The sequence below is a fragment of the Oncorhynchus kisutch genome, linkage group LG8 (genome assembly GCF_002021735.2).
Source record: "Oncorhynchus kisutch isolate 150728-3 linkage group LG8, Okis_V2, whole genome shotgun sequence".
Taxonomy (NCBI): domain Eukaryota; kingdom Metazoa; phylum Chordata; class Actinopteri; order Salmoniformes; family Salmonidae; genus Oncorhynchus; species Oncorhynchus kisutch.
The window spans coordinates 28,564,759-28,586,155 of record NC_034181.2 but is presented as its reverse complement, the minus strand read 5'-3'; the positions used below and the strand labels follow the sequence as shown (position 1 = coordinate 28,586,155).

Here is a 21,397-nt window from a genome sequence, read left to right as displayed (position 1 = left end):
TATAAAACAACTGAGTGTTGAATGTTTCCAAGAGAACAGTCGTTTCCATCATTGGGAAATTGGAACAATATGGAACTACCCAGACTCTGCCTAGAGCTGGTTGTCTGACCAAACTGAACAAATGTGCAAGAATGACCTTGGTCAGGGAGGTGACCAAGAACCCAATGACCACCAGAACTACAGAGATCCTTGGCTGAGATGAGAGAACCTGCCAGAAGGAAATGTCTCTACAGCACTTCACCAATCTGGGCTTTATGGGAGAGTGGCCAGACAGAAGACACTCCTGAGAGAAAGGCACACGACAGAGCGCCTGGAGTTTGCAAAAAGGCACGTGAAAGATTCAGAGCATAAGGCACAAGATTCTGTGGTCTGATGAGAAAAAACTAACTCTTTGGCCTGAATGGAAATCGGTATGTCTGGAGAAAACCAGGCACAGTTCATCACCCGTTGCTGTATCATGCTATAAGGATACTTTTCAGTGGCATGAACTGGGAGACCAGTAAGGATAGAGGGAACAATGAATGGAGACAAATACAGGAAAATCATTGATGAGAACCTGCTTCAGAGTGAAAACTAAAATGTACATTCCAACAGGACAATGACCCCACGCATACAGCCAAAGCAATGCTGGAATGGCTTCAGAAGAAGAAAGTCGTTGAGTGGCCCAGCCAAAGCCCAGACATGAATCCCATTGAAAATATGTGGGTGTGTGAATACTTGTCAATTAATATTCTTCATTTTCAATACACTTGTGAAAAAACAAACATTTAATCCATTCTGAATTCAGTCTCAACAAAATGTGGAATAAGTCAAGGGGTATAAATCATTTGAAGGCACTGTAAACATACTGTGATGACAAAAAGCAAGTTAATTAGAGGGATTACTCATTGAACAGCAACCTCTCTTTGGTAACAGAGTCAAAACATGTTAGAATCATCTTTGGGAGAGATTACAGCTGTGAGTCTTTCTGGGAAAGTCTCTAATAGTTTTCCACACCTGGATTGTCCAACATCTGCCCATTCTTCTTCTCAAAATTCTTCAAGATTTGTCAAAATGGTTGTTGATCATTGCTAGACAACCATTTTCAGATCTTGTCATAGTTTTACCTTAAATCTGCTTGAAAATCTAACTTGGCCACGCAGGAACCTTCACTGTCTTCTTGGTAAGCAACTCCAGTGTATATTTGGTCTTGTGTTTTAAGTTATTTAAGTCCTGCTGAAAGGTGAATTAATCTCCCAGTGGTGGAAAGCAGACAACCAGGTTTTCCTCTAAGATCTCTGTGCTTCGCTCCATTCCGTTTCTTTTTAACCTGAACATTTAGTCCTTAGCAATTACATGCAGCCATCACTATGCTTGAAAATATGGAGAGTGGTACTAAGTAATGTGTTGTATTAGATTTGCCTCGAACATAAAACTTATTCAGCACAAGTTAATGGCTTTGACACATTTTTTTGTAGTATTACTTCAGCGCCTTATTATTGTGTACAGGCTTCCTTTTTACTCTGTAATTTATGTTCACGATGTTGTTGAGCCATCCTCAGTTACCTCCCATCACAGCCATTAAAAACGAATGGTTTTAAAGTCCGATGACCTCATGGTGAAATCCCTGAGCGGTTTCCTTCCTCTCCGGCAACTGAGTTAGGAAGGACGCCTGTATCTTTGTAGTGATTGGATGGTGATTCAATACACCCAAAGTGTAATTAGTAACTTCAGCATGCTCAAAGGGATATTCAATATATGCTTTAAATTAGTTTTACCCATATGAACCCTTCTTTGCGAGGCATTCGAATACCTCCCTGGTCTATGTGGCTGCTCGACCTTACAGATAAACTGTGTGTGTGGGGTACAGCGACAAAGTAGACGTTCTAAAATCATGTAAACACTATTATTGCACACAAGAGTGAGTCCATGCAACGCAAGCATTTTTTTCATCCTTAACATATTTAGGCACACCATAACAAAGGGGTTGAATACTTATCGACCCAAGACTTTTCAGCTTTTCATTTTTAATTCATGTGTAAAAAAAAAGGCAAAAGAGGATGTTAGCAGACAGTGTAGACAGAGCACAAACATGACATGCCACGTTGATGAACGGAAAAGTGATACAAACATCCATGATGAACCTCTCTGGGATATGTGGGACGGTAGCGCCCCACCTTGCCGACAGCCATTGAAAGTGCAGGGCGCCAAATTCAAAACAACAAAAATCTCAATCAAAATTCCTCAAACATACAAGTATTTTACACCATTTTAAAAGATAAAATTCTCGTTAATCCAGCCAGTGTCTAATTTCAAAAAGGCTTTACAGCGAAAGCATCAAACGATTATGTTAGGTCACCACCAAGTCACAGCCATTTTTCCAGCCAAAGAGCACAAATAGAGATAAAATGAATCACTAACCTTTGATGATCTTCATCAGATGACACTCATAGGACTTCATGTTACACAATACATGCATGTTTTGTTCGCTAAAGTTCATATTGATATAAAAACATCAGTATACATTGGGCACGTTACATCCAGTAGTTCAAAAACATGCAGTGATTTTGCAGAGAGCCACATCAATTTACAGAAATAATCAAATGTTGATGAAAATACAAGTGTTATACATGGAATTAGAGATACTTCTCTTTAACGCAACCGCTGTCAGATTTCAAAAGAACTTTACAGAAAAAGCAAATCATACAATAATCTGAGTACAGCGTTCAGACAACAAAGCAGCCAAAAAGATATGCACCATATAGTGTAGTCAACATTAGTCAGAAATAGCATTATAAATATTCACTTACCTTTGATGATCTTCATCAGAATGCACTCCCAGGAATCCCAGTTCCACAATAAATGTTTGATTTGTTCGATAAAGTTCATAATTTATGTCCAAATAGCTTCTTTTGTTAGGGCGTTTGGTGAACAAATCCAAACGCGCGTTCAGGTCCAGCCGAACGTCGGACAAAAAGTTCAGAATGTTCCGTTGCAGCCCGTAGAAACTTGTCAAACTAAGTATAGAATCAATCTTTAGGATGTTTTTATCATAAATCTTCAATAATGTTCCAACCTGAGAATTCCTGTCTGTAGAAAAGCAATGGAACGAGAGCGAACTCTCGTGACTGCACGTCACGAGCCTGTGGCACTCTGCCAGACACCTGGCTCAATCCCCTCTCATTCTCTCCCCTTAATAGCAGAAGCCTCAAACAAAGTTCTAAAGACTGTTGACATCTAGTGGAAGCCTTGGGACGTGCAATATGACCCCATTTACACTGTATATTTGAATGGCAAAGAGTTGAAAAACTACAAACCTCAGATTTCCCACTTCCTGGTTGGATTTTGTTTTCTATCAAATACTACTAATAATATGCATATATTAGCATCTGGGACAGATTAGCAGGCAGTTTACTCTGGGCACCTTATTCATCCAAGCTACTCAATACTGTCCCCGTCACCAATAAGTTAATTGCAGAACTGTTGGGAGTGTCTATTTACGACTAGAAACGGCAAACAATTTTCGGACACTTGATTTGGATGGAAATTAAAACAGCATTATAGACAAGGCTAGCTACATACACCATGTTTCTACACAGTTTCTCACCTCGGCTTCATTTCTTGCAACTGTTTATTGAGCTTGGACTGCTGAGCTTCCAGCTAAGAAAAAATAACATACATTATAGGATGAATTGCTTGGTTGGAAAGTTGTAGTAATTCAATGTAAATGTTACATTCTTAAAATCTAGAGGCAGTTTGGGGGAGGAGGTAACACATCAGCAGTCCAGTGGTGGTACCTTCTGCTGGCCACTGGTCTCCTTCTTGCTGCTGCCAAGCTCCTTGGTCAGCTTGTTGTTCTCCTCCTGTAAGGCCACCAGGGACTGGGACTTCACAGAGGTAGCTTGCTTCAGCTTATCACTAAACAAACACATTATTATAATTCAATAATAATTCTTATCTCAGATATTTGGGAATTGAGGTAGGGTATGAAGACAATGTCTGACACTTCAATGTCTGAATATTTAAAGTCTGAAAACTGTTTAGAGCAATGAGCTATAACTCATACCCAGTGTGTGTGTGTAATGTATTTTCACTCAGAATAAGAATGTCAGAGCGAGGACAATTAAAAGCATGGAGTAAAAGAAAGCAAGTTTGCATTTCTTTTAAGTAAATCTATTAAGAAAAATAAATAAATCAAGACCGGTTCAATAATTATCCTAGCGATCAACTGCATTTAACTGCTCCCTGCATCAAGGGTTAATTACCGCGATAGTACCACCTCTGCCCCAACCCCGCTGTCAGATGTTGGCACTGAGCCAGGACCTGCCAGATAGATACACAGCTGACTGTCAAGGCCCATCTGACTAACAACATTGAGAAAATATTCAACAGGGATATTCCATTGATGACAAATGGAAGGTAGGGCTAGTATGAAAATTATCTGGGCTGCTGTGGTCTTCATACATAGTGTATTCCGAAAGTATTCAGACCTTAACTTTTTCCACATTTTGTTAAGTTAGCCTTATCCTAAATGAATGTATGTATGTTTTTTTTGTTGCCCTCATCAAATCTACGCACATAATGACTAAGCGAAAACAGGTTTTGTGAAATACCTTATTTACATAAGTATTCAGACCCTTTGCGATAAGACTCGAAATTGAGCTCTGTTGCATTCTGTTTTCATTGATCATCCTTGAGATGTTTCTACAGCTTGGAGTCCATTTGTGGTAAATTCATTTGAACAGGGCCGCACGGCTGGCCCTTAAACATACAAGGAGAGCTAACATTAACAATATGAATGTAAATCTCTCATGGCTCAAAGTGGAGGAGAGATTGACTTCATCATTACTTGTTTTTGTTAGAAGTGTTAACATGCTAAATGCACCGAGGTGTCTGCTTATACTACTAGCACACCCATGCATACCCCACAAGACATGCCACCAAGGGTCTCTTCACAATCCCCAAGTCAAGAACAGACTATTGGGAGGCGCATTGTACTACATAGAGCCATGGCTACATGGGGGACTGACGCATGCAGTAGAATCAGATAAGACACACACAAATAGACACACACGTGCACATTGTATTGTAAATATGTGGTGGTGGAATGGTGGCTTGAGTGAACACATTGAATGTGTTGGGTAAGGTGCTATGAAATGTAATGTCATGTAGTATTTTAAAAACTGTATGCATGTATGTACAGTGGGGCGAAAAAGTATTTAGTCAGTCACCAATTGTGCAAGTTCTCCCATTTAAAAAGATGAGGCCTGTAATTTATCATCATAGGTACACTTCAACTATGACAGACAAAATAAGAAAAAAATCCAGAAAATCACATTGTAGGATTTTTTATGCATTTATTTGCAAATTATGGTGGAAAATAAGTATTTGGTCACCTAAAAACAAGCAATATTTCTGGATCTCACAGACCTGTAACTTCTTCTTTAAGAGGCTCCTCTGTCCTCCACTCCTTACCTGTATTAATGGCACCTGTTTGAACTTGTTATCAGTATATAAGACACCTGTCCACAACCTCAAACAGTCACACTCCAAACGCCACTATGGCCAATACCAAAGAGCTGTCAAAGGACACACAACACACACAATTGTAGACCTGCACCAGGCTGGGAAGACTAAATCTGCAATAGGTAAGCAGCTTGGTTTGAAGAAATCAACTGTGGGAGCAATTATTAGGAAATGGAAGACATACAAGACCACTGATAATCTCCCTCGATCTGTGGCTCCACGCAAGATCTCACCCCGTGGGGTCAAAATGATCACAAGAACGGTGAGCAAAAATCCCAGAACCACATGAGGGGACCTAGTGAATGACCTGCAGAGAGCTGGGACCAAAGTAACAAAGCCTACCATCAGTAACACACTACGCCGCCAGGGGCTCAAATCCTGCAGTGCCAGACGTGTCCCCCTGCTTAAGCCAGTACATGTCCAGGCCTGTCTGAAGTTTGCTAGAGAGCATTTGGATGATCCAGAAGAAGATTGGGAGAATGTCATATGGTCAGATGAAACCAAAATATAACTTTTTGGTAAAAACTCAACTCGTCGTGTTTGGAGGACAAAGAATGCTGAGTTGCATCCAAAGAACACCATACCTACTGTGAAGCATGGGGGTGGAAACATCATGCTTTGGGGCTATTTTTCTGCAAAGGGACCAGGACGACTGATCCGTGTAAAGGAAAGAATGAATGGGGCCATGTATTGTGAGATTGAGTGAAAACCTCCTTCCATCAGCAAGGGCATTGAAGATGAAACGTGGCTGGGTCTTTCAGCATGACAATGATCCCAAACACACCGCCCGGGCAACGAAGGAGTGGCTTCGTAAGAAGCATTTGAAGGTCCTGGAGTGGCCTAGCCAGTCTCCAGATCTCAACCCCATAGAAAATCTTTGGAGGGAGTTGAAAGTCTGTGTTTCCCAGTAACAGCCCCAAAACATTACTGCTCTAGGAGATGTGCATGGAGAAATGGGCCAAAATACCAGCAACAGTGTGTGAAAACCTTGTGAAGACTTACAGAAAACGTTTGACCTCTGTCATTGCCAACATAGGGTATATAACAAAGTATTGAGATAAGTATTTGGTCAATAACAAATGTTTATTTTCCACCATAATTTGCAAATTAATTCATTTTAAAATCCTACTAAGCTTTATGTCTGGAGAAAACCAGGCACAGCTCATCACCCATCCTTACCATGACGCATGGTGGTGGCAGCATCATGCAATAGGGATGCTTTTCAGTGATGGGGATTGGGAGACAAGTAAGGATAGAGGAAACAATGAATGGTCCAAACACGCGCGCACAGTCGTGTAGAAAGCACGACAGCAGGTTGAAAAAGTTGGTCATGGGACAAAGTTTGTAATTCGGAACAAGAATGTAAAAGCCTTTGAGTGGCCCAGCCAAAGCCCAGACTTGAATCACACTGAAAATCTGTGGAAAGACTCCCCATCTAATTTAAGTGCTTGAGTAAATCAGCAAGGAAGAAAATCCACAAATCCAGATGGGTATGTCTGTATCAGCTATGAACACAAGCCAACCCAAAGCTGTAATCGCCACCAACAGTGCTTCTACAAATGATTGACTCAGGGATATTTCTTTATTTCATTTTTCAATAAAATTGCTACAATTAAAAATAAAAATAAATCGCTGTCATTATGAGGTAGTGTGTGTAAATCAGTTTAATATTTTTAATTCAGGCAGTAACACAACAAAATGTGTAATGTGGAAAAATCAAGGGGTAAGAATACTTTCTGAAGGCAAACACACACACACAGTATACTCACATCTCCTGGCACAGGCCACTGATTTTCTGGTTCTCTGAGCTGAGTTGCTCTTTAGAAAGGTTGAGCTCCTTTTTGTATTTGGAATTCTGTTGCTTCAAGGAATCCAGCTGTGCATTAACAAAAAAACATAGATCACTTCTAATGTACTGTATATAATACAGATTGTTTGAATGTTGTGAAAGTTCAAGTTGAGAGCATTTTTCTCACTATAGCTTTCAGTCCCTAGTGAACTTTACTTGTGCCAGTATGAGTACATAAAAGGATTGATGCAATTTCTTATTTTATGTTGGGCAATGAAATTAACACACACAAAAAAAGTGTGTGTTCCAAAGTCCCTTCCAAAGTCCTTAGTGATAGCCCTATATGACAGTGGCAAAGCCATCATTCCTCACCCATACAATTTCAACTATCTCCATACCTTATTGAAAATCCATGATGCTCAACCACTATAGTATACCCCAACAGAGGCATTACATTCTCCATATACCTGATTGGTCATCTCCTGCTTGGCACTCCTGAACTCCTCCAGCAGAGACTGGGCCTCAATCTTCTCCTGCTGCAGAAGACCCTTCTCTTGTGTCAGCAACTCCACGACCTCAGCAGTCTTCCCTGAGGACTCCGCTGCCTAGGTAGTGAGGGAGAGGGGGGCATGTCAACCAGACATATATAATGAAATACCTGTAACTTACTTGGATATGGGTTGGTTGAGGTGAACCCCTATGTCCTGAGATATCATTTGATGGAGCCTTATTTTACACAGCCCAAATCAACTCTATCCAGAGGATCCCTAAAGGATCACTCCATTTTCTCATATTATGCAGAGTTAATTTGCATGCTTTGCATGTCAGTCATCCAAATCATTCCAAACCGGATTTTGAAGCTCTAGGGGGTTAATGATTGTTTCTCCTATGCAATTAGTGTAATCCTCAGGAATCATTGTAATGCCCACATCTACTACTACTACTTACTAATTACTATTTTCAAACCAAATTCTAAGGGAGCGGAGATGTAACCATCTACCCCAACCAAGGAACTTCTCAAATCATGTTCTAAGCCCAAAGGAATTTACATTTCATAAATAAACTATTCGCAATGGACTAGAAGCAAGAGAGCAGTTAGTAAAGGAGATTAAACAAAAATTAAGTTAAATAGAAGACCGGAGTAGCATGCAGTGAGGTTGAAACATGACCACAGCCAGCTCAACGTGAGGGTTAGTTACGGGGTTTGTTAGTAATGGAGTACCTCAAGCTGTTTGGAAATAGCATTTTTTAGTTGACCCTCAAGCTGGGTGACCTGCTGGGTGGCTTTGTCCCTCTCCTTGAGCAAGGCATCCTTCTGGAACTTCAGGTCTTCCAGGTTGGTGGCCATTTCTTCTCTGACCTTGGTAGACACAGATGCCTCCTCCACAGAGGCTTTGTGCTGTCCCTCCATCACTGACTTCTCAGCACGTAGGGCCTGGGCATCTGCTTCAAGCTGTGTCTGGTTAACTTGCAGCTTCTCTACCTCCCCCATGAGCCTTGAATGTTCCCCATCCCTACTCTCTTGGCTGCTGTGGAGGGAGGAAAGGTCTTGCTCCAGGCGGGACTGTATAACTAGGAGGTCTACCTTCTCCTTAGCCAGGGAGGAGACCTCGTTGACAAGCTTCTCCAGCTTGGCAGACAGGCATATTTGGTCTCCAGCCAAGTCACCCTTTTCCTGGTCCCTCTCCTTCAGCTGTGCCTTTAAGTTCTCAACCTCCCCAGCCAAGGCTTTTCTCTCCACTCCAATATCCTTAAGGTTGGCAGACAACTCATCCATGGCCTTCTCTCTGGTGACAGATTGTTGAGTGAGGTCCTGCACTTTGACTTGCATCTGGACATTCTCCTCAAGCAGACCCCGTCTCTCACCTAACAATCCAGTGTGGGTCGTCTTAAGTTGCCCTAAATGCCTACGCAAACTATTTCTCTCAGAGGCCATTGTGTCTCTTTCAACACAAACAGAGGCAACCTCTGCCTTCAGGCTGGATTCAGACTGCAGGAGAGTAATCTTCTCCTGTGTCAGAGTGAACAACTGTGTCTGTAACTCCTCTGTCTCTCTGGAGAGGTCATCCTTTGCAGAGGACAGTTTACTTCGGTCACTTGCTTCAGTCTGCTGCTGCAATTCAAGAAGCATTTTTGCCATTGAAAGTGATTCTGTTTGACCTTTGAACTCCTGGACCTGCAGAAGCAGATCCTCTTTGTCCTTCTGCAGGCTCTTGTTAAGCTCCGTCTGCTGCGAAAGCAGGTGATCCTGCTTTTTTGTTAGGGTATCGTTCTGCTGAATGAATTCCAAACGCATCTGCTCAGAGTTGCCTTTTAGTTCATGATGCTCCTCTGCAAGTTCAGTTTTGCTTTTTTCAAGGGCCTCCCGCTCTGAGCAAAGCTTCTGAAGCTGTGCCTGTAGATCAACCTTTTCTTTTTTCAAGGAAGCTCCCTCAGTCTCCACCTTTTCTATCTTCTTTTTTAATTCCTCCAGCAAGGACGTGAGGTTGGAATTGGCTTGCTTCAGGTCATCATTGGCCTTAGCGGAGCTGTCCAACTGGTCCTTCATACTGCAGATCTCACCTGCTAGCTTGTCACGCTCTTTTGTTAGAGTACACTTTTCAGAGATCTCCTGTGTGTGCTTTTCTTCCAGCTCTTCCTTTTCATGTACCCAACAGTCACTCTCCATGTTCTGCTTTTCCAGTGTTAATTCTATAGCCATCTTCTCTTTGCGTATGGAGTGTAGCGCCTTCTCAGTCTCTGCATTCTGGAGACAAAGTGCTTCCTTCTCCTCACCAAAAGATGACAACAGCTCTTTAACTTTCTCCTTAGAGGTTGCCACTTCCTCTGTAGAAAGTCTGAGCTTCTCCTTTAACTCTTCTCTCTCCTTGATAAGTTCATCTTTCTCAGAACACACCTTTCGCTGGGTAGCAAGCAGGTCCTCTTTCTCCTGCAGGAGGTGAAGCCTCTCAGAGTCGGTAACCTCACTGCTGGTCTTGGACTGGTCCAGCATTTTGGCCAGGCTCATTTTTGAAGCATGTAGCTCAACCTTGTCACGGACAGACTTCTCAAGATCCTTCTTCGTGATATTCAGCTGATTTTGAAGCTCTGCATTCAAGGCTTGGAGGGCCTCTTTGTCAAAAATGGCAGCATTAATTTGAGTAAACATCTCCACTTTATCTTTGCCCAAGGTCTCTGTCTGTGCCTGCAGCTGAGTGTTTTTCAGACAGAAGTCTTCTTTTTCCAAGCTTAAAGACTGACACCTTGCCTGCAACTCCACATTCTTTGCATCAAGGGATTTCTTAGCATTTCTGGCTGCATCCCTCTCCAACAAAAGGCTATCCTTCTCAGAGGTCAGCTTCTCCCTGCTTTGCTGGAGCTCATTCCTCTCCTCACAGGTCTTCTCATAGACCTCTGCTAGCTGCTTCCTCTTAGTTTCCTGCTGCAGGATCTCCTGTTGGTACTTCAAAAGGACCTCATGCTTCTCTGCATTTGTCTTTTGAAGCTCCTCAATTTGGGACTGACGCTCCGCTTCAGATTGACTGAGGGATTTGTTATTGGCCTGTGCCTCCTCAACAGCAACTCTAAGCTTCTCCACCTCTCTGGATAGTGAGGCATTCTCTCCATCTAGATTCCGGTTGGTGGTGCAAAGTTCCTCCTGCTCTTTTGTGAGCTTGTCCCTCAGTGTCAGAAGTTCTTCAGTCTTACCTGAGAGCTCCTGGTGACTAGCCTCCGAAGCTGAGAGCTTGGCCTCGAGTTTAGAGAGTTGATTTTTGAGACTTCCTTCCTGAGCTTTGAGATCTGAGCTTTCCCTAGACATGTGCGCCAGCAGTGAGATTTGCTTCTCCAGGTCTGTGGACAATCTCTCAATATGCTGCCCGGAGTAGTCGAGCTCACCAGAAAGAAACTGAGGGAAAAAGGTTGAAAGAAAAAAAATGGGCATATAAAGGGAAAACAATTCAAGCATTTTATTGCAAAAGTTATAAAATGCAATTGGAAAAGTTAAGCTGGTGCAAGCATAAAAGACAGTTGGGAGAAAAAGAAACAAAGCTGACACCATGAAAACTTGAGAAAACTTTGAAAACAGAGGTACACCAATGGAGTGCTTATTATGTGTATGTAGGTGTGTGTGTGCCGTCTAAGTGAGCTCTAATGATTCAGGTTTTCAATCAGTGTGCACCAGGTGTGGTGGAGTGTGTGCGTATTTACATGTAGATAACCCTGTTTTAATTGTCTTATAATGGTTGTGCCACGAAATTCCGCCCTTTTGTATCCCTTTGACATTAAGTAGAAATTGTGCACCAATATTGCATTTTAAAAAGCCGTGACGTGAACAGAACTCGTTTAATATGGTCAAACTAGTGCAAAAGCAGGCGAGCTCGTTCTACACTTTTTGGCAATTTTCTGTTTTGTGGTGTAAAACTGAGTATGTCGAGCATAACACGTCAACCGTGTTCCCCACAGGCAAAAAATATATATATACAGTTGAAATCAGAAGTTTACATACACTTAGGTTGGAGTCATTAAAACTTGTTTTTCAACCACTCCACAAATGTCTTGTTAACAAACTATAGTTTACTTTGTGCATGACACGAGTAATTTGTTCAACAATTGTTTACAGACAGATTATCTCACTTAATTCACTATATCACAATTCCAGTGAGTCAGAAGTTTACATACACTAAGTTGACTGTGCCTTTAAACAGCTTGGAAAATTACAGAAAATGATGTCATGGCTTTAAAAGCTTCTCATAAGCTAATTGACATAATTTGAGTCAAATGGAGGTGTACCTGTGGATGTATTTCAAGGCCTACCTTCAAACTCAGTGCCTCTTTGCTTGACATCATGGGAAAATCAAAAGAAATCAGCCAAGGCCTCAAAAAACAAAAGTCTGGTTCATCCTTGGGAGCAATTACCAAATGCCTGAAGGTTCCACGTTCATCTGAACAAACAATAGTATGCAAGTATAAACACCATGGGACCTGGCAGCCGTCATGCCGCTCAGGAAGGAGATGCGTTCTGTCTCCTAGAGATTAACGTACTTTGGTGCGAAAAGTGCAAATCAATCCCAGAACAACAGCAAAGGACCTTGTGAAGATGCTGGAGGAAACAGGTACAAAAGTATCTATATCCACAGTAAAACAAGTCCTATATGACAACCTGAAAGGCAGATCAGCAAGGAAGAAGCCACTACACCAAAACCGCCATAAAAAAGCCAGACTACGGTTTGCAACTGCACATGGGGACAAAGATCATACTTTTTGGAGAAATGTCCTCTGGTCTGATGAAACAAAAATAGAACTGTTTAGCCATAATGACCAAACATAACGTTTGGAGGAAAAAGGGGGAGGCTTGCAAGCCGAAGAACACCATCCCAACCGTGAAGCAAGGGGGTGGCAGCATCATGTTGTGGGGGTGCTTTGCTGCAGGAGGGACTGGAGCACATCACAAAATAGATGGTATCATGAGGAAAAAGTTACGCTACCAAAAAGGGATTGAAATTGTGGAACAACCCATAAATGGTGAGCACAGACTGAAGCCCTACACTTTACATACCGGCTACTCATCGTGAAACGACACTAATTAAACAACTAACAATTATGTGGTTACTACATCCACTTAATCAAGATTATTGAAGCATGAATTAAAAATGTCAGTTTTTTAAATATATTTAAATCTAAGGTGTGCCTCTGCTTTCAAAGTAGGCCCTAAAACCACACCACAACATAGCCACACAGTCAATGCTGAAATGAAGATGGTGCATATGTGACAACACATATGATATATGACATGGTGCAATGGGCTTGCATAAATAGTTATTATCAAAAAGCAATAATATGAGCAGATAAAACGCTAAAATGAATCTTGGGCTTAGTGTGTTTTTATGATTCAATTTGTTTTAATGAAATCAAAGAACAGAGGTCACTGTGTTATGCCATAATTGTTCTAACAGTCAACCTTTCATTAAAGTGATACAGACTTCAGCTACTTCTTACCTTCCTTCCTCCAGTGTGATTACTACCCAGACATTAGAAGTGAGGTGGTCTAATTAGCATCAAGTGAATATCAAACCTGACCATAGACTATTTCAGGCAACACTTCATTTGACTTGGAAACAACAGTCAAATGGTAATGACATAATAATAACCAGGTAATTTCTGGTACTGTAGAATAAGGTGCTACTGACATCTTACAGAAAGTGGATAGGACTATACTGGAAAAATTCTCACTTAATACTTCAGTCAACCTAAAGGAAGCTAATGCAAAGCAGCAAGATTTTTTTGTACAAAAAGGCAGCTCCTCCTGAGAACATAAAACATTGTGGTCCTGATAATGATATGGTGGGTGCTCACCTGAGCCTTCTCTTTGTAAGGCTGCAGCTCAGTCACCAGCCTCTCCAGCTCCTGGGCCTTCTCCCTGGAGACACTCAGCTCCTGCTTGGTCTTGTCAGCCTGACCCTGCAGCTCCTGGAGCTGCTTGGCATGGTGCTCTGAGGCCTCAGACAGGGCCTTCTGCTGGGAGGTCTGAAGATCCTTGGCCTGGGCCTCACACTGCTGCAAACTCTTCTCCTACACACACATAAAATGAAGGAGACAGTAACTAACATCAATCATTTGCTGTTTGGTAGGGGGACAGCGGTAGATTATTTCAGTGTTTGGGTTAGAGACAGTAAAACGTCTATTCCTGAAGAATGTAGGCAGTTTTACAACAAACCTCTTCCCTTCACATCTAATCATCTACTTTATCCCAATCATCAACATCTCAAAGCCATCTCTGGGTTTTCACTCACCAGTTGTGTGATTTTCCCCTGCAGGTTGCTTAGCTGGCCCTGATGCTTGTCTCTGGCAGCCTTTAGCTCCTGCTCCTTCTGGGCAACTTCCTGCTGTTGTTGCTCCTCAGAACATGCAGCCCGCTCCTTCTCCTCTGTGAGTTGGGTCTGTAACTCTTCCAGACTCCTGGTAAAAGGGAAGGAGGGGGAGATCAATCTCTGACCAAATGAGACCAGTGGCATTCACACAAACTGTGGCTTCATTGTAGAGGACAGATTCAAACAGTTTTAGACTGAAACTGAAGAACTGATAAACCAGGGCGATGGACAGGTTTTGTGCATTGTTGTCATACTCTCATTAAATATTGGCACTGGAGGAAGCCGGATTGTGGACTTCTCAGATGACAGTAAGCCATTAAACTACTTGAATATGTTTGAGAACACCTTTGTTTGACATTTCATTGTGTACCTTTTTTTCTGAGTGATTTCTTCATTCATTTTGGTAAGCTGTGCTGAACTGTCGCCTGATGACTTCATCATGTCTGAGATGTCACTTTGGAGCTTGGCCTTTTCGTTTGCGAGCTGATCAAGCCTCTCCTCTCCAGCCTTTAGCTTCCTCTCCAGCCCTGAGTGAGAGGAAAACATAATTCAGTCATGGGTAACAAGCCTTAATCCACATACACATACTGTACACAGCCAATTTGTTACACAATATAAACATAATGACTACCTCAGACTCTCTATAGTGATTATTTTAGTAAAACATGGGTGATATTTTGTGGTGTTGGTCAGGGATAACTTTCTCAAAACAGGTTGCGGTTGCCCTTTTGATTCAGTAATCACAACCTGGTTTATCGAGCAGAAACTCAAGACAACAAAAACAAGCAGGTTTGGAAACCCCTGGTGTAGGTTGCAAAGTTACATTACTGAATGTACGTAGGGAGAATGGTCATATTGAGCTGTGTGTACTGAAGGGTAGTGCTGGCCAGTGTTCTGACCTGCAAGTTGGCTTCTAAGAGCCTCTGAGTGGGATGTGCACTGCTCTTTTTTTTGTTGCTAAGCTTCTAAAGCAACTGACAGAATGAGGGAATTTAGACCGACACTATCAGCTTGCATCATTCAAGTTCTTAGCACTAAGCAAGACAATTACATGCACTAATCTACTGTCTACTGCTTGGCCATGTGGACCAATATAATGAATTATTTGCACAAAACCACATAATTGCTAATCATAAGATTAGCTTGAAGTCAACATTTTCTTTCTGGTAAAATATGTCTTACAGATAAAAACCCACGTAACCCAAGTAATAAGAAAACAAAGACTAACGTTGTTACAGGTCAAACATCCTGTAACGTTGATACATGGAAAAAGTACATCTATTTACCTTGCATAGTTTGTGTTGACTTAGCCTGATTGTCTGTGCTTTCTGACAGTTTTTGTTTCTGAGGAAATAAAACTTTGATGAATACATTTGTGCATGCTTAAGTCAAGAGTTCTCCATGACAAACCTCAAAATGATTGACAACTAATAATGTTCTACACAAGTTATTTAACCAACAGTTGTATTTAAGGATTATATCTTTGATGGTATCGTAAGTGTGTAATAGAGGGTAGATACGTTTTATCATTCCCATGAAAACAAAAAGCTAGAATTTCAATGCTATGCTCTTCCTTACCTGAGCTTACCTTGAGCCCTACAGTCATGCAAGTCCATCCATTCCCAACCCCTGGCGCCACAACACCAGTCATAAGCCCTAGCACTCACCAGGTTGCCCAGCTCTTGCTCCAAGGAGACCTTGTCTTGCAGCACAGAGGTCAGGCTCTGCTGCAAGGAGAGGAGCTCCTGCTGCTTACCCTCCAGCTCAGAGTTCAACTCACTGACCTACAGCCACAGGCCAGGGCATGAAACCATGGACATGGAGAACATTTTGAAGGGAGAAAAAATGATGAGTGACAAAATGAAGGAAAAGCTAATAATGAATAAAATGAAACAAAAGCAAATTGCTTTGAAGGTAGGGATAAATCAATATAACATGAAATACCACAGGTGTGTCTCACGCTTATTTTTCTGGAAAACTCACAAAATAGAAACTGAATATGGTCATGGACAATGGTAGTATGGCGTGGGTATGGACCTACCCTGTTGCCCTGTGAGCGAGCTTGGCTCTGGGCCTCCTCCAGCTGGGTCCTCAGGTTCTGGAGAGCTTGGTTACCTTGGCCTGCCTGGGACTGCAGGACCTCCATAGCTGCCACCTGCTCCTGGACCTCCTTGGCACGGTCCTGGGTCTGCTGGACAAGCTTAGCTTCATGCTCCTCCAGCTCGTTTACCTTCAGCTCAGCAGTGTGCAGTTTGCCCAGCACGTCCTCCATCTCCACCAGGTGCTGCTCCTCAGCACTCTCCACACTGGACCGCAGGCTCTCCTCCAGGCACTCCTTCTCCTCCGACACGACCAGCAGCTGTTTGTTGAGCTCCCCTGTCTCCCGTGCCCGGGCTGCAGCCTCTGCCTCACACCTGGCTCCCGCCTCCTCCAGTGCCTGCTTGTGCTCCACCTTCAGCCTCTCCAGGGCAGTCTTGGTCTCCACCAGCTCTGTCGTCTGGGAACCAGCCCCTTTACTGAAGGACACCTTAAGCTCCTCCATGGCCTGCTGGTGTGAAGCGATGGTGGATTCCAGCTTGCAGCGCCACAGCTCTATGACGTCTGCATTCTCCTTCTCGTTCTGACTGAGGCGCAGCTTCAACTGCTCGTTGTCTGTGGAGACCTTGGTGGATGAGACTTGGAACTGAGACACTGCCTCACTGTGGGCCTTCTCCTCCGCTGCCAGCATCTCCTTCAGCCCAGCCAGCTCAACCTGTTGCTGGTCTTCTTGAGAGGCCAGCTGAGCCCTCAGAGAGCTCACCTCTTCCAGGAGAGGGGAGGTGGTGGAGTCTGAGCCCTCTGAGCTTTGCTGGACCTCCAGACGCAGCCGCAGGTCAGCCACCTCCCTGGTCCTCAGCACCAAGTCCCTCTCCAGTTCCATGATGCGGGACTTCTCTGACACCGTGGCCACCTATGGGACGGCACAACTCTGGCTCAAACAAAAGCATGTTCTTCAACCTATGGAAACATTGTGATTGTGTGTGTACTGGAAGGACAAGAGGGTAGCTGTTGAAGCCCCTTATCAGACAGATTTACATGGGTCAATATTTTTCTAAGAAAGTCATTTACAAACAGATGTCCTTCATAGTTGCAGTAGCGCAATGAAAGTAACAGCGCAGACCCACATTAGCATAAAATGCCTACAGTTGAAGTCATACACCGCCCTCTAGTGGATATAAGCTGGAACCATATCAGTCATCACACATAATTATTGTGTATTGAACTACTGTCCCCAAATGCTGCAGCTTCTACTGGTTTTCATCCTTACGTTTATATCAGGGGTCAATTTAGGCCAGAGAAACTTGATAGTTGATAGTTAAGACTCTCTCCCCCAACTAATGATGTGATTAATTAAGAACCAGGGGAAAACTAAACCAGCAGAGACTATGGCCCTTGAGGATGGCAGTTTAATACTCCATCACTGGCTGTGAAACCCCTGACAGACGCATATAAGAATTGTTAAGGGGTGGGAGCAGGAAATAGACTCGCAAGAGGCGGGGGTTCCCAGATGGGCAGGACAATTGAGGCTGGTAGAGTTGGGGGGGGGACAAAGGACAACTGGGAGCAACGGTTGGGTATAGGGGTGCTGTCTGGCTACCATGTTACACCACAAAAGCTGTGGAGACAGTGGGCAGAGGAAAACATGGAGAAAGAGGCAAGTGAATAACCCCACGATGGAGAACCCTAATGATCCTATATGTAGTGTGGCCCTGACATGGCCCAAGTCTAAGTCTAGGTTTTACCCAGAAAACGGCAAATCTAAAAAGAACAGGATTGATGTTTAGGAAAACTATAAGTTATTTTTTTGGGGAGTGGGGGTGGGGATTTAAAGCCTGATCATTTCAAAATGTTTTGTGTGACAGCAGCCATGTGCTTAAGATTCCTGTTCTGGTAAGACACAGGAATGTTTCATGTTTGACAAAATGGGAAGAGTATGAAAGCATGCGAGAGATGCTGCAAATGGATCTCTGACTTACAGCGGAGGCCAAGAGATAATATTCTTCATTTCAAGTAAAAACATCAGTCAACTACACCATTCAATGTTTGCTTAGAGATATTAAAATGCAGTTAAATACCGACTTTCCATCCACAAGCCTCTATGGCAGAAGTGGTCAGAAAAACAGCATATGGAAGCCAGTGCAACAGGTATTTGAAGATCCTCTGTAACCCATTGTACACCCTCCCAAGAGTTGCAACATTACCCCTGGTACCATCCACACTCCACCCCCCTTTCCAAACGCACCACTGTGCAGAGCAAGATCCATTACCCTAGTGTCTTCTAACTCTCTCTGGAGTTTCTCAGCTTTGGTCTTTTCAAAGAGCAGGCTCTGTTCAAGCTCCTTAATGTGGGCATGCTCCAGTTTGGTCTGCGTCTGTTAGTAAAGAAGGGGAGAGGAAGAGAACAAAACCAGTGCCACCATCACATGCCAGCCCAACGCAGACAGAGGAAGAGGGAGGGAGGGTACCCCATGCAGATCCCATGCCAAGCACAGGTGAGCATTGGGGATGTAGCTGGAGGTGGTGATAAGAGGATATGATAGAAGCAACAGGGGAGATGTGCAATGTTTATGGATGTGTAGTTGTTGGTTGTGATTAGAGGAATCCATGCAGAATGACCTGGTGAACAACCAAAGGGAAAGACTAGGAAGGAATGCATAGAAGCATGTGTGAACAACTGAGTGAGTGAGCCAGCAAATGAGCGCAAATCGAAATGGACGTGACTGCACATAAAAAGAGAAAGCACTGTTGGCATCTGCCATCTGTTGGCATCTGCCATCACTGCCATCTCCTGCTTTACTCTATGATTTTGAGGTCCTTTATGCACATTCATGTGAACAGGAAAGGGAAATGAAACTTAACTATTTACATGAAATGGCAATGCCGTGGCAGGTTGTTACAGCAACACTGCGCTCTCTCTCTTCTGTGATCACGCCCATTTGTTTAGTGAGTATAAGATCACTGATCAGCAGATAAAACAATATCAGAAACCATAAACATTCATAAAGAAACTACTTCGAACAGACAAATCAGTTAAAAAGTAAATGTTTTTTTAAACTGTAGAATGGTGCAGGAGGTATAAAAAAATAAATCCTAGTTCACCCCCCGGACCGATGCATTAATTTTTACATTAAAATGCAATTAATTGAATTGCTACCAAGTGCAGAACATTTACTTCCGATTTCAACAGATGGCAATGGGAAGGTTGGAGCTCAAGACCGTGACTAGGCTGTGAGATGCGTCTCCAGTGGTTGGTCAAGACCGTGACTAGGCTGTGAGATGCGTCTCCAGTGGTTGGTCAAGACCGTGACTAGGCTGTGAGATGCGTCTCCAGTGGTTGGTCAAGACCGTGACTAGGCTGTGAGATGCGTCGCCAGTGGTTGGTCAAGACCGTGACTAGGCTGTGAGATGCGTCGCCAGTGGTTGGTCAAGACCGTGACTAGGCTGTGAGATGCATCGCCAGTGGTTGGTCAAGACCGTGACTAGGCTGTGAGATGCATCTCCAGTGGTTGGTCAAGACCGTGACTAGGCTGTGAGATGCATCGCCAGTGGTTGGTCAAGACCGTGACTAGGCTGTGAGATGCATCTCCAATGGTTGGTCAAGACCGTGACTAGGCTGTGAGATGCATCTCCAATGGTTGGTCAAGACCGTGACTAAGCTGTGAGATGGTGGAGGGGAGCATCTCCAGTGGTTCCATGCTTAGCACTGGGCCAACATGAACAAGAGGAGAAGAAAAACAAGCAGTAACGTCACTGACTGAAGCAGTTACAAGACAACATTAGTACACCGTCAATTGCTTGAAATCAACAGAAAACATTTGCTGTGTTGATTTGGTTTGTTGTTGTTTTTTAAAAGCTGCATGCATGTGAATAATATATATTTCTGCAGTAAGTAGTACACAGACCGTTAGTATGCAATCAAAGGAAGATAAAAAAAGGGGTATTACTTCTAACCCTGTAGCACTCATTTTTAAAGATAACATTTGATGTGGGACGCCATCAGGGTAATTGGGATGGTCCCCTGATTGGAGTTGCACTGTGGGATAAATAATGACACAAATCCTTTGATCAGACGTGTACATATTAAACAGCCCTGGGTCCACCTGCTTCCCAGTCTCTGCTCCATAAACAAAGATATGGTTAGCCAAGGGAGAGGCAGAAAAAGTAAGTTGTTCTCCAAGAAATAGCCCACATTTCCACGTTCCCATCAAATAGCACTAGAGCGATGGTGAACAGTGTGCAAACCTTACAGTCTGATGTGCCAACGACATTTCTTAGCAAGAGGGAAGCAGGAAAGAAATAAACACCAACTAATTCCTAAAATGATCCTAGGCTCGTGTGTTTATTTCAAGCAAACAGTGTTCCAAAAACAAGTTGGGAACATTCAAGCTGTGTTAATATCCACATGCTACATTGTCATGAAATGAGGAAGACCTCCAGGTTTGTGAAGATCGGTCTAATCAAGGCACTGCGCATATTTGGAAGAATGACAATACATGGATAATAGTTTAGTTACTTGTAGATCAGCGAGTCTGCAGTGCCGTGCTCAAGCTGATCCTCTACAAAAGCATGACTTCATGGACACTAAAAGAACATCAGAGCCAGGTTCAGTCAGGTCTGATTCTGACAGCTCTGTTCCATGGAGGACCTTACTGTCACACGATAGAGAATGAGATTTCAGTCTTGAGTGAGATGGCATCGATCATGCTATGCAACAAACCTAATAGGACTGTGGGCACTGGGCAGGACAGATCTCTGGTGTAGACAGACTGAAGAGAATATTAATGCTCAGTCCTTGGCATACTAGATTAAGGACATGTCACTGACAAGGACACCAATCACTCACTTGCCAACTTAAAATCACAAGCCGGTGGCCAAACTGTTGATGAAATGTATATAGAGTAGCCAAATAGGGACCTTCAATAAGATTTATGAATTGATTATGTTAGAATCTAATGTACACCCTACCACTTTAATCTCGGGGATCGGGAGCAGGGATGTTGCGGAGTGACTTAATTCCAGAGGTGGACTCTAGTCTGCACTCATCAGAACAGGATGCTTTTAACTCAAAATGTCTCAGTTTCACAAGACAAGGAGTTTCAACGGCAGTCCTGATGAGATGCAGTGTTGGTGGATTTCTGATACACCTCAGCATCAAATGGATTAATTCCAGTCACTTAGGGGGCGATTTTAACTTGAGATCGGGACATGTAAATCA

At 43.1% G+C, this 21,397-nt stretch overlaps 1 protein-coding gene across 13 annotated transcripts in view; it reads right to left on the bottom strand.

Annotated features, from left to right (window-relative positions):
• Positions 1-21,397, bottom strand: part of clip1a (CAP-GLY domain containing linker protein 1a) — a 55,324-nt gene that overhangs the window by 10,736 nt on the left and 23,191 nt on the right. For 5 of the 13 annotated variants that reach the window (XM_020490022.2, XM_020490021.2, XM_020490024.2 and 2 more), the window contains 12 exons: positions 18,450-18,554; positions 16,184-17,092; positions 15,810-15,926; positions 15,429-15,486; positions 14,513-14,669; positions 14,065-14,230; positions 13,628-13,843; positions 8,517-11,180; positions 7,762-7,899; positions 7,275-7,381; positions 3,777-3,897; positions 3,587-3,639 (listed from right to left, as the gene is read on the bottom strand). In XM_020490022.2, coding sequence (XP_020345611.1) covers positions 3,587-3,639; positions 3,777-3,897; positions 7,275-7,381; positions 7,762-7,899; positions 8,517-11,180; positions 13,628-13,843; positions 14,065-14,230; positions 14,513-14,669; positions 15,429-15,486; positions 15,810-15,926; positions 16,184-17,092; positions 18,450-18,554 — 4,811 coding nt within the window. The remainder of the gene's footprint in view (positions 1-3,586; positions 3,640-3,776; positions 3,898-7,274; positions 7,382-7,761; positions 7,900-8,516; positions 11,181-13,627; positions 13,844-14,064; positions 14,231-14,512; positions 14,670-15,428; positions 15,487-15,809; positions 15,927-16,183; positions 17,093-18,449; positions 18,555-21,397) is intronic. The other 8 variants (XM_020490028.2, XM_031830042.1, XM_031830043.1 and 5 more) reach the window with 5 other exon arrangements.